General features: G+C 35.8%; 1 protein-coding gene across 3 annotated transcripts in view; it reads right to left on the bottom strand.

Annotated features, from left to right (window-relative positions):
* LOC121295708 (forkhead box protein K2-like) overlaps positions 1 to 15,973 on the bottom strand; it is a 28,257-nt gene extending 12,284 nt beyond the window's left edge. For 2 of the 3 annotated variants that reach the window (XM_041220694.1, XM_041220693.1), the window contains exons 1-6: positions 15,482 to 15,973; positions 2,677 to 2,871; positions 1,922 to 2,066; positions 1,075 to 1,221; positions 484 to 677; positions 78 to 310 (exon numbers count right to left, since the gene is read on the bottom strand). In XM_041220694.1, the coding sequence (XP_041076628.1) occupies positions 78 to 310; positions 484 to 677; positions 1,075 to 1,221; positions 1,922 to 2,066; positions 2,677 to 2,871; positions 15,482 to 15,777 (1,210 nt within the window). In that variant the 5' untranslated portion in view covers positions 15,778 to 15,973. The remainder of the gene's footprint in view (positions 1 to 77; positions 311 to 483; positions 678 to 1,074; positions 1,222 to 1,921; positions 2,067 to 2,676; positions 2,872 to 15,481) is intronic. The other variant, XM_041220695.1, reaches the window with a different exon arrangement.
* Positions 15,974 to 16,274: the final 301 nt, after the last annotated feature.

Genomic DNA, 16,274 nt, shown 5'->3' with positions numbered 1-16,274 from the left:
AGCTGTCAATGTAACGGCACTATGCGTTTCTTACTGTAGATTGCATTTAACATGTTAAAAAAAAAAGTAATGGTTACCTGTTATTCCTAAGGGTAATGTAATATTTCTGTTGTGAGTGACTTGACTCTTACCAGGTGCACTCTGAGCAAATCGTGCTTCCTGTATTACTGCTAATTTAGGCTGCACTGCAGCGGCGGGCTCCGGTTCCATTGGGACAGGGGAACCTTCTCGGGAGAGGCTCTCTGGGGTCTGCACACCACTAGAGTGAGCAGATAACACTCCAGAGTGATTTGGAGAGGCTGGGGCACTTCTGCAAGACAGTGGGAGATATGTTAGAAAACAAAAGTAGTTAAGTGAAACCTGATGTACAGACCAAGTCAGGGACCCTCTAATAGGTCTTTAGAAATAGTTACCTTGTGTAGTCGCTATGAAAGCTGTTAATAGGGAATGCCTTTAAAAAAAAAAAGACAACATTTGATATACCTAGATGAGAGAGGTCCTAAAGGAGTTCGAAAACAGGGTACTCCTCTTGGCCTTCGTTTCCTAAAGGCCTGCTCTATCAGTTTGTTCTCTGAAGCAGGATCTATCCTCCAAAATGAACCTTTTCCTGGTTCTTCTTGCGAGCGGGGTACTTTAATAAAGTAACGATTCAGAGAAAGATTGTGACGAATCGAATTCTAAAAAGATAAAGAATATTTATTATTAGTCAAACCTTAAAGAAACTACAATATATATATATTTAAAAAGGCAAAATGTGTTCAGAAATGTTATGCACACTATCACAAACTTACATTATATATATATATACACACACACACATACATATACATATATACATATACACACATATACACACACACGGTGCAACTTGTAAAATACTATGCTTTAATATAATGACTTAATTTCTCTGTTCAAGAAATTGTGGAACACTGTGGCCTACCTTTCTCTCTTTTTAAACATTTTTTCTCAATGCCAATGGAACTAGATAAAAGGGTTTTTAAAGGCCACCAAAAACATAACTCGTGTTTATGCACAATACAGTTATCACAAGGCATTATATTATATTATAGTTACCTGCCAGCCCTTGTCTGCTGTCCTGTAGTATGGATAATTTTTGGTGATGTGTGTGTAAATTCCATTTAGTGTAAGCTGCTTATCCTGTGCCATTGTAATAGCTTGTACTATTAGTTGTGCATAAGAGTATGGTGGCTTTGAATCATCCTGCAAACAAAAAAAGGCATAAGGTTGTATCATGCAATAGTACCTTCCACTGTTTATTACACATAACCTCAAGGAAACAATGCTTTTTCTTCCCATAGCAACCAGCTCACCAGTTTAATGTAATAAAAACTTTGGTACTGGAATCAACCATTAACAGTTTTAAACCTTTAAGTATGGTTCTTTAAGTAGAGAATAGTTTATTTTTATTATTATTTTTAAAATTAGCCATTCCTTGTTTGAAAAAACAAAATTGTACATCTGGATAGTAACACAACATATTTCATATGAAAATGTTGCCTTTTGAGGATGGATTATAAACAATGTGATAGAGGGTGGCAAAACAGTGTATCATATAGGCATTAAAGGGTTAAACTTTCAGATTTTTAGCTTTGTCTTTCTTTGCTAAGTGTTCTAGTGTTGAAACACTGCTACTCAAGACATGAGATCTAAATTTGGCAGCCTGTTCTCTTGGGTCTGGGGGTGCATTATGATTTTAATGGAATGGCAAGGTTAAACATTTTGCTTCATTTCATCATCAATCAGGAAATCATATCATTCAGAAAGTTGTTCATCAAGATAGGCCAAGAAAATAAGCAGACACATTGGTAAAGCTCAAAACAGTGTCAAGTAGGGTTCTTGTAGGGCTTGCAAACAAGCTATGATCACATTTTAAACTGCTGTGCTTTTTAAAAACATTTACCTTTGGGCTATCTCCCCCAGATGCCTCCTTGTCATTTTCTGACTGCGAGTTGTCCATTAGCTGTAGGTCGGATGGAATAACACGACCCATTCTGTACCCTGATGACCCGGCTCCTCGAGGACTTGATGGGCACGAGTTTGCAGCACTGCGAAAACACAACAATGAAAGCTGTGGGTTTTGTTTTTATTAAACTACAAACATGGTGTAACCAGTACTCCTTTGCAAAACGCTTTTTCAATTGAGATTTTAATCATTGTATTCCTGTTTGGAATTAAACACAACAAAGATCAGTCAGAAACCAGTATTCTTGGATAGACAGAGTAGATGAAGCATTGAGGAAATGAAAATAGTTTCTTGGTTCTGGAGATCTTACAGGCACTTTCACTTTTAATCTCATGAAAAACTATACATTGTGTCTTGCTGGCTTATTACTTCATCCTGCAAGACTTGTCCCATATTGAGAACATTATCTGTGGAACGTGAGGACATGACAGAGGACATCAGCATGGGATAACTACAAAAGGAACTCCAAACCACTGGGTATCCCATAGCTGAAAATCATACTGGGTAAAATAAATGCAAATAGTGTTTTGTGGAGTGTATTGTCTATGAAAACAGATGTATTTCTTTTAAAAAACTAACATTTTAAACTTTTTCAAAAAGCTAGAGTGTAAGACTGCTGTGCATTCATAAGCAGTAGATAGGAACAATACAATTCAGTGACTGTCACCCTGTGCCGAGTAACACAAGCATACCTGATGGTCCCTGTAGGGGAAGGCAGTGGACTCATTAGATGTGCTATGTTGTCTGGAATGTTTATTGTTAAGGGCGAGATCTGGGGCTGCACTGGCTTTATTGGTGACTCTGGTGCGTCCCGTTTTTCCTTCTTGTCGCTTGATAGGGCTGTAAATGTGATCTTGATATTTGTACTTGGAAATCTGAAGGTACACCTAAAAAAGAAAGAAAAGGGAGAAGATTCAGTTATTCAGGCTGGAAATACAACCTAAATGTGATCTTGTTTTAAAACCATGTTTCCAGTTTTTCCTAAAAAACAAACAGGTTAACCAATTAATAACATGTTAAATATAGCCATGTGTGTGTGTTTATATATATATATATATATATATATATATATATATATATATATATATATATATATATATAAAACTTACTTTAAAGAAATGGTCCTTTCAGTGCAGTTTAGAACACATTTGCTATTAAAGTGACATACTAAGAGTACAACTATAATAAGCAATACTTGGGAGTTATTCAAATATAACAATAGCTTCTGCCTGTTTTTTCACTCTCTATAAGCTGAATTCAATTCCTGATGTATAGGTGTTTTAGTTTGTTGCATCTGACACAAAATCACTGCCAACTATTCCTGCTGGTTTGTGGAATTATTTTTGACGTTCTTTCAGTTTTGTAACTGCTGAACCCTGTATTTTTAAATGACTTTTGTATAACCTGACAAGTTTCTCTGATTTCATTTACTGTTTTTCTACCAAAATGCATGCAGTATTTATAGTAAGCTCCAATCAATTCTGCAAAGACAACCTTCTGCAATATTTACATGACATATGACACAAGCTAGGAGGTGGTCAGTGACACAGAATCTACAAGCCTTCTAGGATTCTTTTCTCCCATACATCTCATAGCCACATAACCTAGGTTTTATTTACACCTGCTGCCATAAGTACATTTATTCACAAAAAAATAAAGGCTGCAGTGAGTAGGCTGAAATATGGTTCCAGGTGACTTCATTTAATTTGTACATGCTTGAATGACATTGCTTGAAACCAGAAAAATCACTTTACTATAAAAATGGGAAGCACTGCAGCATCACATTCCTAGCAGTGAAAGTATGTGTTGTGTGATGGCCACCCATAGTGCTCTTCACCAATCCTATTAACCAACACTTCTTGCCGTAGATAATTCACTAACGCTGGGTACATTACAAGGCATTTAACAATAACAACAAATAAATTAACCAATTTCAAGTACCCCCCCCCACAATTCCGTTTGTTTCTAATGAACCGATCAACTTGTGATTTTGTGTATGTTTAACTTGTCATGTTATTTGAGATGTGTCTTGTAAAACCAACGCCCAGATCGTTGTTCAATAAACGTAAATGCCAAAAATGTACTCTGGTGAACAGTTAACACTCTATGGTACCAGGGATGTGCAATTTTTGGAAAAAAAATGTATTGTCCAAGGGACAAAATGCTAGAAAAATGTACTTGTCCCCTACCTGTCACCCAAAAAAGTAGAACGTAGGATTTTGGTTTTATTTAACAGTGAACACAATCAATCAATTAGTGATTAAAAGGGGAGGATCTAGCCACGCAGCTTGACTGGTTCACTAAATTCTTTAACATACACAGGTTCCCTGTGACCCCACCTCAACTCAAATATATAACTAAGGCTTCTGTTTTTTTAGGTTTTATTAATTGTATTTTTTGATGCTTGTTTTTTTAGTTTTATGCTTGTTTTTTGAGTTTTATGTAAATCGTTTTTTTTGGGAGCTTTCGTTTTTGATATACTGTATGAAATTAGTGTTTTTGGTTACTTTCCAAAATGTCTGAGTAACTCGACAGTACTTTCTTTGCTGTCTTCCACAACAAAATCCCTATGGTCACAGGCACATTCTTCTGAGATTTTTGTGTGTAGGCATTTTTGTACATTTCGCCACAATTCCGTTTTAAATCCTCCGTATCGTAACTGTAACACAGCTTTAAACCCTGTTAACAAGCCTCCATCCTGATGGTAATCTCATTTTAAAGCTCACAAGCGGAGTCTCCAATAGAAATGTAGGAATGTGCTGTCACTCAGTAGTTGGGGCAGGTTTAAAGTATTCAGAACGAATCATTGACAGATGCAAGTCAAGAAGGCGGGACAATGCACAGCAGAACAAGGAAATATTTTATTTTTGTAGGTTTTATTTTTTAATAGAAAAAGGGTAAAGTCAACGTGAATTGATTAACCATTTTCAGATGCTTTCCAGTGTTTATTGGCTGTCCACCAATTTCATTTATTTTGCATCGGGGTGCTATACCGGGTTTTACCGGTTAAAACCGAAAATCAGAAGCCCTATGTATAACTTACTTTAAGGAAATGTTCCTTTCAGTGCAGTTTAGAACACATTTGCTAGTAAGTTTAAGTGACATACTAAGAGTACAACTATAATAAGCAATATTTGGGAGTTATTGAAATATAACAATAGCTTCTGTCTGTCGTCCCCCCCCCCCCTTTCTATAAGCTGAATTCAATTCCTGATGTACAGGTGTTTTAGTTTGTTGCATCATACACAAAATCATTGCCAACTATTCCTGCTGCTTTGTGGAATTATTTTTGACGTTCTTTCAGTTTTGTAACTGCTGAACCCAGTATTTTTAAAGGACTTGTGTATAACCTGACAAGTTTCTCCGATTTTATTTACTGTTTTTCTACCAAAATGCATGCAGTATTTACAGTAGGCTCCATCAAATTCTGCAAAGACAACATTTTTATTTTGTTTATTTCTGTGATATACTTTTTTTCACAGCTACTTTTCCTCATCGAACATCTTGTCCCATGATGGCTAATTGGAATGCAGCAGCAGGGTGATCCTGGTTTCATATCCGGATGGCTTTTTTTTTTTTTTTAAGAAGGGCAACATTCTTTCCCTGCACTACTCCCACTGAAAAATAAATACATTAATTAATACATACACACTGCCATGAGATTTACAGTCTATTTTAAAATAATAAAATATCATATAATCTCACATAAGCATTTCATTTCTATCATTCTAAACATATCTCTATTTATTTTTAAGCATACATTGACCGTTAGAGCTGTAGTCAGAAATATCAGTTGCTAAAATGTTATTTGAAAGAAATGTAAAAAAACAATATTCTTAACATCCATTTATCATGTTGTGGTTTCTTATGGCGACAAAACTCATTCAAGATTTTTGGGGCAAACTAAATGTTTTTAAAACAATCTTTGAAGATTAGATTCTCTCATTCAGTCCAGTCTTGAGAACTAGAGTAACATCCCCACCACTGCTAGGCTACATCTCTTATTGGAAGCTCAGTTATGAAATTAAAAAAAAAGCAATTCCGATTAGGGACGAAGCACAGAAACGTTCCAGATTTCTGACATTTCACCTTTGTAAGTTTTTGGCAGTTTGTAACTTTACATCTTCCAGTCTTATTTTAATAAGCAGGCCAGTGACCACACTTGTCTCTTCTGCAATCCAAATTAGGAAATGGCGAGTATTTCCTCCTCTACATGGTTGCTTCATTTGGCCTTCCTCTCTTTTTGTCTTTACCCAGCCAACATAGGGATTGTGCTACATTAGCCTTGAAGTCAAACAGAGACAACTGCTGCAGGGCTCTATGTTTAGATTATTAACTATCGGCCCCTCGGGCTAGTGTTTTTACTGGCCCAGATGCAATTTTATCTTTATTTATATATTTTTTCATGATGGTTTTTATTTTCAGTATGTTTCTAACTGTGTATGGTAACCAAAGAGAGCCCACATCTCAAAAGAAAGTGGCTAAACAAAGCCTTTCAATATATTACTTCAGCCATTTAACATGTATATAGCAAGTGCTAAAAAGTACGGTAATAAAAACTTAGGTAACATTGAAATTAGAAAGGTAATTTAATGTTATGATGAATATAAAAGACAAACTAAATGTTAAGCACAACAACACAGTAACTAAGAAAATGCAAGATACTTGGAGTTGGAAAGGAGTTATATATATATTTTTTTTTTTAACTCTGGACTGCAGTTCAATGTAAAAAATCTACTGTTGACGTTCAGTGAATGGATGGAGTAACGGCAACATTTGCACTAACCATTAAAAGTACAACTTGCTGAGTGATACCAACTAGTCCTAGAAAGATTCTGAATGGCATTTTTGACTTGCACACATTGGATCCCAAATCAAAAAGTTAAACTATTCGATTGCTGTGAGCCTGGATATGATATAAACGAAATGCTGAATTCACAACAATAAAGCTGCTGTTTTATCTGCAAGTCTGGGAAACTGATGCCAAACAAAGCAAAACTTTACCTTTTTTTTCTCTGTCATAATGAAGCCTCCACTCTAAATGTTCGTCTTCATTTTTTTCATATTTAAATTCTTTATGACTTATTGATTTCACCGGCCTGGGCTACCGGGACATGGTTAATGTCGAACCCTGTGCTGACACCACAGTCATCACTGGCACGGTGATACAACAGCCAGGCAACCACACAAATCCATCATGTGAAAAAAAATGCATAAGAACTATTTCTTGGAGCAAAGTTTTGTGCAATACAGTGCAACAAAAGAATCCAACAAGTCCACCCCCCCACACCCCCATGGACTTGTTGGATATCTTTACACTAGATGGACACTTTTACATTAATTTGCCGTTTAGTTTTGTCATCTTTTGACATGATTTTCTGGATATGCTCACACAATGTGCTCAGCAAGTGAACAAACCAGTTATCTTGCTATTTCACAAGTTTCAAAACAACATCTACAGTTGCAGTCTTCTCTACAAATGATCTGTCATTTTTTAGTTTTTTAGGTGTAAATCCATTGGCATTCTATTGTTTGGGATTTGATTCAGCCTGACTGTACACAAACTCTGTATGCCCATTTTTGCTAGTTCTATTGCCGGCTCAGGGCTGCAAAACCAATTGTCAAAAGTAGATCCGACAGTTGCAATGTGGGGTTATTATTTGGGCAAGTTGAAGCACTACATCTCCACTGGCATGGACATCTGGACAAATGGGCTAGATGTCTGCTGGTCCTGCATCACTTCAAAATCATAGGCTACGCCACTAGCCCCAGTAAGAAGAAACAAACTGTAACCCCACTTCTTTAGCTTCTTAGGGTTGTAATGCTTTAGGCTACTTTGTCCCTTGAAAAGGAACAATTTGCTCTTCTATTGAAAAGACGCATTTCCATTGGGATCTTGTTCAAGTTTCCATGGAGTGGTTCAAACATTTCCTGCAGTTTGATAAGATGGTATTGCCTTCTGGTATTTTACAATTGTCAGTGAAGTGGAGGTTTCACTTGATGTTCTCCCACCGATTAAGTGACATAACATAAGCTACCTGTGGTATGTAGCTTTTTGAGCTCCAGTACTTCCTTGACCCAGGCATACCTGTAAGGGGCATAATTAGACAACACTGTTAGAAGAAACTGCATGTAATGCTTGTACCCTAACACAATGCTACCTCACCTTATTGTTCACTATCTCTAAGCACGTATGTTTCGCCATCAGAGCTATTTTCCTCACTACTACTATCTGGAGGAATACAGGAAGTTTGTTTATATTCATAAAACAGAGGGTTTTACACCAGTCATCCCAATTGCTACCTACTAAGAGTAGATGGATTACACATTTATATTAGCTATAGTAAGCCTTACAAGACATGTGTACAGTGTAGGTTTAGAAATACATCTGTATATTTACGCATATCTCCTCAAATTTAGTAGCTACATAAAATATACAACCAATACTTCAGCACCCAAATATTAATTTAAAAAAATCCACAACATTGTAGACATAGTAGTATTTATTTATTTATTTTTTTAAAAGCTTACCTTTCAGATTTCCATGGGCACCACTCCACAACAGGAAGTCAAGCTGTTTAGTTGTTTCAAGTAGAGCCTGAGGTTCCCAGCACCATCTGCTGGTTTGGAGTCTAAACTTTCACATGTTTTTTTTTACAACATCCTCTTGTCTCTTACTTACTATTTAAGCCTTTAAAAAGACAATCATTTTTAACGTGTAGATTTAAACATACACCATGCCATAGATGGTTAATTCAGGTTTCACTGCATGCATCAGGATAGGACACCTCAATGTTCCAAACGAAGCATAAACTTGGGTTGCAGTTTCTGTGTAAAATTGTTTATTGAATATGGATGTTAAGTTTTCTGATACACTAATCATCCAACTTGGTTGCATGACATGCAAATAAAATTCTAGTTTGTGGGCTTTTTATGCACGTGTGCAACCATTCTTCCATGCCTTAAATATATCAGATTTTCATTAAGACAAGTCTTAGAAGCCACTTTTGTGGAAGCTAATTCTTTGAGGTAAAATTAAGAACAAACTACTGTCATTCTAATTTGGTAGTACATTTGGGACAGGCGGCACCTGTGGGGTCCCTTCCTTATTAAAATGTTTTGTCTATTTCTGAAGAGTGAAGGATTATCTGAGGGATCCGAACATTTTTAGTGCACAAGAGATTTGATGGCAATGCAATCTAAGCACTAGTTACTGCAGAAACCAAAACACTTTTCACCATAGCAACAAAAAAAAAGGACACAAAAGAAGTGGAATGCAGCAATCGATTGGAAGGAGCTTATAAAGCTGCCTGTCACATCTGCCTGTAGAAACCAGACAGCAATTCAAAGCTGCTCATGTAATGCCACTGGAATTTGAAGCTCCCCATCCTAACAATACAAAGAAACAACTCCTATGGAAATAGAGCATTTCCCGCTTCTTAGTTTTTGTTTTACAGTTCAAGTACGACCGCATGAGATGCCAGCAGGGTGTTTCTTTATCATCTAATAAAACACAAAGAAACGCACAGTAAATTATGATCACAATTACATTTTCAAGTGTTTTTATAGACTAGATTTATTAGTAATACAATTTCCACAAAATGATTATGGTGTATGCATAGCTTGCAGTGACACTGCAGCAACACTGGAGGTGAAAAACCTGTGGGAAATGTAGACCCCAAGCCATTCACCACACTGCTCCCTACAATCACGAAAGTTCATGGTGCCGATTAGCACTGGTGTAATCAAGTGGTTTATGTCTGTATGAAAAACAAACACAAAAAAAATAATGTAAAATCACTGAATCCTGAAATAAAAGTAGCTATTTACATATATTTAGGCCAAACAAACAAGGTACAAAGGTTTCCAATAAATCAACTCCTGGTTTTGTAGTTTTCTAAGAATTCTTAGGCAGAAGAAAGCTTAAGCACAAAAGTTCAAAAAAATGGTGTATCATTTCATTATCGCAACTACTCAGATGAACTGCATTTAGTAAACAAGCTTGATGTAACTTTATTCCTATCAGTGTTATAATGCACACCATATTCCATAGGCATCTATCTAGCATTAACATAACCTGTGGGTGGTTTATGATATGTAAATGGGAAAGTCAAAAACTAATGTAAAAATAACAATAAGTTACAGAGTTAGAAATAGAAATATTAATGCAGACAGGATGCAATACATTATGCTTCAGTAACATAATGAAGTATGTTGCAATGACCTACAATTGTCACTGGTAAGCATGCACAATTGTAACAACCTGTGTTTGGGTGACAATATTTTATTCACGTATACTACCTTAACAATGCAGGCTGCTGCAGCTCAACCAGGACTCTGTGCTGCGAATGACACACACGCAAGAGATAAACACATTTGTTTTAAATTAAGAACTACTTTAGTTTTTACACCTGCTTACACATTAGTTTATTTTTTAAATGTTTATTTTATTATAGTTTTTCATTTTTTGAAGTAGTGCTTTATATGTGGCAAGATAAAAAAAATAAACCCTTTTATGTTTAGTTGTTCATTTACAGTGTTTCGGATGTGCAGATGTTTGATATGAAGTGCTTGAATAAACTTTTGAGTTGTATCCGATAGTTGTCTTTCATTTTAATATTGATGTTGTTTAAAATGTACCATTATAACGTCTGCCGGCAGCGGTTTTAGGTATGAGTATAAAACGCGGCGGTTCTAGTGTTAACTTGTGGTCATTTTTGTGGTGCACATGTAGAATAATACTGTCTGGCATTAAGTACCGAGTACTCGAGCACTAAATTACTCTAAATTTCCATCCCTATTACAGATACATAAACATGTGTTATTCTATGAGCCTAGGGACCTTACAATACTTCCTGAAAAATATTAATATTTAGGCAAATTACAAGACACTGTTTAACCTGAGCGATTGCAATGGCATAATAATGGTTTATTCTTGGGGTCTTTATAAGCAATAATGCTGATTCTTTTTTTCAAAATAAATATTTATAAAATAAAAAACAGTTTGTCATTCCACTACCAGTAATAAGGAAAACATGTTTTCTGTTTTTTTTTTATCCAAAGCGACTTAAGAGAAAAACAACTTAGTTGTTATCTGCTTATATTCATTTCTTGATATTTATAAATGTTGTAAAAACATATATTAAAACACATGACTGAATAAATGTTCTAATATAACCAAGTCAAATACATTGGATTTACAGTGTTTTCCTTTTTTTTTCTGTGATGATTTGTTTCTGCGTGTTGCTGTAAAAATTAAATGCCCGTCCAGTGATGTCACAGGCAAAAAATGATAAATAATCTGGCACATTCACGTGTGCTACAATACCCAATTCGACCATGTGTGTATTCTACACGTGATTTTTTTGGGTAAATTACATTAATAATGCCAACTTAAATTTTAAATAAATAAACCCATAAAATAAAAATAATGCATGTTTCCCTAAATTAGTAAAAATATTTCATGAAACAAAGAAAATAATTTTACATTTTTCCAATAAACAAATAAAGAAAGGAATTTTTGTTTTAACAGTGATGATATCCTCTTTACAACACACAATAATACTCTTTCTCCCTAAAGATTCTGGACATTCTTCAAACCCTGAATGCGACTATACTTTGTTTTAAATAACTACCTTTTTTGTGTAGTGTAATGAAAGATTTGTTCAAAGCTTTAACTTTTGTTCCTATAAAAAACAAGTTACTTTAGGCAACCGCTTCACACTTTTTTGGGAAATATTTCATGCATCATATACCATATCCCCAAACAGTACCATGCCGCAAGAAAGCAAATAGCTTAAGTTCTAGAATTACGCACCAAAGCCAAGTGGAAACTGTTAGCAACTAAAGACACTAGATAAAAGGCAAGTTGCCATGACATCCTACTGCTCGTTTCGGTTACTTCACTGTTAATGGAAGGTTACCAACCAAGAACACAGTACACTGTACTTTCAATTGAATGTTAGACTGTTTATGTAATCCTGCCACTGGTAAACGGAGTAATCTAACTATTTTCTAGCCCTCTTAACTAAGGCTAGTCTTCTTTAAAAGAGGCATTTTGTTCATCAGCAGATGACATTTTAATATGGAAGTTAAATTACACAATACTGTACAAGCAATGCAGAGAAGAAAAGACCACTGCAAAAAAATAAATACAAAAAATTAATTTCAACTGAAAGTCTAGCTTTCTGTATAAACGTAAAATACATTTTTTTTTTAATGATTGCATCTTTGTGGAAAAAAAAAAAAAAAATCTATATAAAAGTACTTAGATCTGAAAAACGGTGTGCTGGAGTTTACCATTTCCATGCAACCATTTAGCCCAGCACAGGAAATATTTTTAAAAAATAATTAAAAAAAAAAAAATGAGAATGGCATGAAACCCAATTTACCGGGTACAATTAGAAAAAGTTGGATGCCAAATAGTAACACTGGTATAACCTATAAGTAACATCTGAATGTTTGGTTTGCTAACCAGGTCATGTACTGTACTTGACAGTTGTAGCCACTTTGTGTTCTGGTCACAAATAAAATCCCTCCCTATGCTGCTCAGGAAGAGGTTAAACCGTCAATACCTGCATATTCTGGTTACAGATTTTATCTCTTCCGAGCAACAACAACAAGAACTGTGAATAAATACCAAACATTAACTAATCTATTGGTCTAAACAATATGCCATCCTGTGGTTTGGCTACATCCGTGTATACCCTTGTGCTTAATTTAAACATCTTCTCAAGTTGTATAAATCAGGTGCGTCGACCTCAGAGTAATCAATAAACTGTTAGCATTTCAGGCATCTGCATTCACAAACAAAAACTCAGGAGATGTCAATTTATTCATCTTTATTTTGTATTCTTTATATGTTTTTCATTCAAACCTCCATAAACAACAAGAATAAAGATATGATGAAATTCTGACACTAAGAGTGATTGTTCATGACTGCGGTCATCCAAATTGCTAACAGTTCCTGCAGTTTGGGCAAACTGACACTATTCACCAACTATTTAATTTATTTATTACAAATAAAAATGAAAAATGTGTTTATGCATTCAGTACACACCAAGGTTATGCAAGATATAGTATTGTTTCAAGAATATAACTGCTAAATTATCTGGCATATATCTGATTTAGGAAAACAAACAGTCAACACAATTTAAAATTTACTTCTAACCTTGCCAAGCCTTGAATTCGCAAGTTATGTATAAACCAGTCTCTGTAAACTTTAACAATGGTTAAGGTCGGACAGCAGTAAAAGGCCGAGACACATCAGCCACGGTATCTTACTATACACAGACATCAAGAATCCCAAACAAGCACTTCCTGTACTTTCAAACAAACAAGATTGACTGCTTGAATCTTGAAGATGCATTGTACCCCAGAAAATACAACAAAGTTCAAAAACACTTTTCCAACATGACTATTCTGCAATTACTGGCACATTTGTTAAGTCACTGCTAAACAGTGCCAAAACTGTTTCATGCAGTTTGTATAAAAGTCACTGTTTAGGAAATGAGTCATTCAGTTAAAATTAAAAAAATATGAACAGAACTAAAAAGTCTAGAGCTTGTCTGAGGAAAAGTCATGCAACCCTTATCCCCTTCTGGATGTATAAGGCTGATCCTGATAGTTTGTGACTCATTCTGCATGTATCCATTTAAACCCAAGGAAAAGGAAGCAGTAACCAGTTTACTACCACAAAATACACAATTTATGAATATCGAGTACTTCAGCAGGATTTGCTTCCCATGTCCTTAAATACACAGTTCAAAAAGAATAGCAAGAATAATGAAAATGTGAACTTATTCATATACCTATAATTTGGTATATTTAGAGTTTGTTTACAAATCAATGACATCTATCATCAACTCTATCACATCAAGCAGTGTATAACAACTTTGTTCAGAATTTCTAAAAAATACCAAATGTAAATACAGTAAAACATTTACATTTATTGTAGCATAACACATGCATGCTGAAATACATGCTTTATAAATTGTCTTCAAAAGTACTACCTTTTGAGACGTATACTTTGTGTGTGTGGTGTTGCTATGCACAAATTCAAAGCTGGTGTTACTAGAAGACCACATTAAAGGATTGTTTGTTGCTGTTGACAGCTCAAGGCTTTTCACTGTACTCTAACTGAAGATGCACTGCATTGTTTACATTGAAACCAAGTCTGCCTGAGGCACTTGTCCACATGGCTGGGCAACCACTCTTACACACTACTGTTTACACATGCCTGTAAACAGTGATGCAAAACAACTCACAGGTTAAACCACAATTTACTAATTTCTTGCCTTTACAAACTTTGCTACAATTTTAAATATTTACTCCAGTCAGTTGCCAGATGTTTCTGGTCTCAAGCCCACACATAGGCATTTGAATTTTGGTGTCTAACTTCCATAATTCCCATGCTTGCAAGAGGCTGTTTACATGTCTCTCTTCCTAGAGAAAAAGTTAGTATATAAGCACATATAATATATATATATTGAAATATATATATATATAGATATATATATATATATATATATATGGATATATATACACACACACACACATGTGTTGTAATTATATATATATATATATATATATATACACATATACACACAAACCTTATGTAGAGCTGGTTCAAAACAGTTGAAATAAATATTTAAAGCTTTTAAATTAAACTGCAGTTCATCCTCCCTTTAAAAGCAACCACGTATTTGAATGCCCTCCCCCCAACATGTTTAAATAGATGTACACGTTGATGTAAACAGGATTGTGACCTTCAACAACGTTGTGTCCACTGGAAAGTGGAAAGGCGGCACAACATGCACAAACAGAACGTGACAGTAAAAGTAGAAGATTAACATAAGGGGATGTGCTCTAAAACTGTATACAGTAACATTTCTCTCTCAATCATAACAAAGCTAAACTATCCCATGGTTAGTGTTGTAGCATCTGTATTTCCAATGTGAATCATTTATTCACTGTTCACAATAATTATATCAACAATAAAAGTAGACATGTGCGTTGTTTAATTATTTACTATAACAAAAATGTCTGCCTACTACACTTTGATATTTGCCATGTTGAGATTTGAAACACTGTTGTTTAAGTTAACTGACCTGAGCTGTACACTAATCAGGCAACTGTTACCGTCTAACAAATTAGTGGCAACCTTTTAGACACAAATGAATGAAGGAATGAAACTGAATACATTGTATTTATATTTCTTAAATCTTTATAATGGCTTTTTTGTAGTGGAGGCGTTTTTATTTGAGAAACTGCACCATCGCATACCGATTTATTAACGTTTACTTGATACCCAGAAGTAAAACAAACCACAATATTTAAAGAAAGTAACCTGTTAGCCTTCTCATCTTATACACACACGGAATATATACAACTGCATTTGGAAGCGTCTGTATTTCACGCTTCTTCATTCCACTCACACGTGCAATGAAAAACAATAATAAAAACAACAACAATAATAGCAAAGACTACGGTACTCACGCCCTCGGAAGCTGCAGTGGCGGAGCGCCCCGTCTCTGAAACACCCCATCCACGAACACCCCGTTTTTGCCTAGGCAGCGCAAGTAGAAGTCACCGCCGCCGGCTCCATCCTCCCCGGCTGTGAAGATTTCTAAATGCCGGCGGGAGATGAAGCTCGAGTGACCCATGCTTACGTCCACGGAGCCCTGCGACGAATTCCGCCCAACGGTCACCGAGCGTTTCTTCATAAGGTATTCGAACTCACGGCCCTCCAGCCGGGCAACTGCCGGCACTGTCACCCCCCTCATCACCGCCATCTTACAGAAGATAGGTAAATTTACAAACGACAAAAAAAAAGAATAACGCTCTTAGATATGGGTTCCGAATTGGTTTTCAAATTTGAAATTTAAAAAAAAAATCCAATTTAAACAGAAAAATATAATAGGGAACGTGCCAGACCAGGCACAGCGGCTCCAACTCAACGCCGCGAGACAGAGAGAAAGGGAAAGAGAGCGTGCCAACCAAACCGGCTCAGAGGAGGAGGGCCCGGATTGATCGGCACGGCAGTTCAGCCAACGGCAACCGAAAGTCGAGATGAGAATACAGGGCAGCTACCAATGGGAAAAAAATATGGCTGGTAGAAAAAGAGTGGCGTTAGGTTGCAGGACAAGAGCGCAGCCAAATGAGAGGTGGATAGGAAAACAACAAATGGCATGTTTGTTATGATGGAGAGGAGTTCATAGTCGTTTGCATCGTACTACTACTACTACTACGAGAGAGAGGGTGCAAACCTTCCATAGAGTATTCATAGCTA

Source organism: Polyodon spathula, chromosome 20 (genome assembly GCF_017654505.1).
Source record: "Polyodon spathula isolate WHYD16114869_AA chromosome 20, ASM1765450v1, whole genome shotgun sequence".
NCBI classification, from domain to species: Eukaryota; Metazoa; Chordata; class Actinopteri; order Acipenseriformes; family Polyodontidae; genus Polyodon; species Polyodon spathula.
This window is presented reverse-complemented; position numbering and strand designations above follow the sequence as displayed.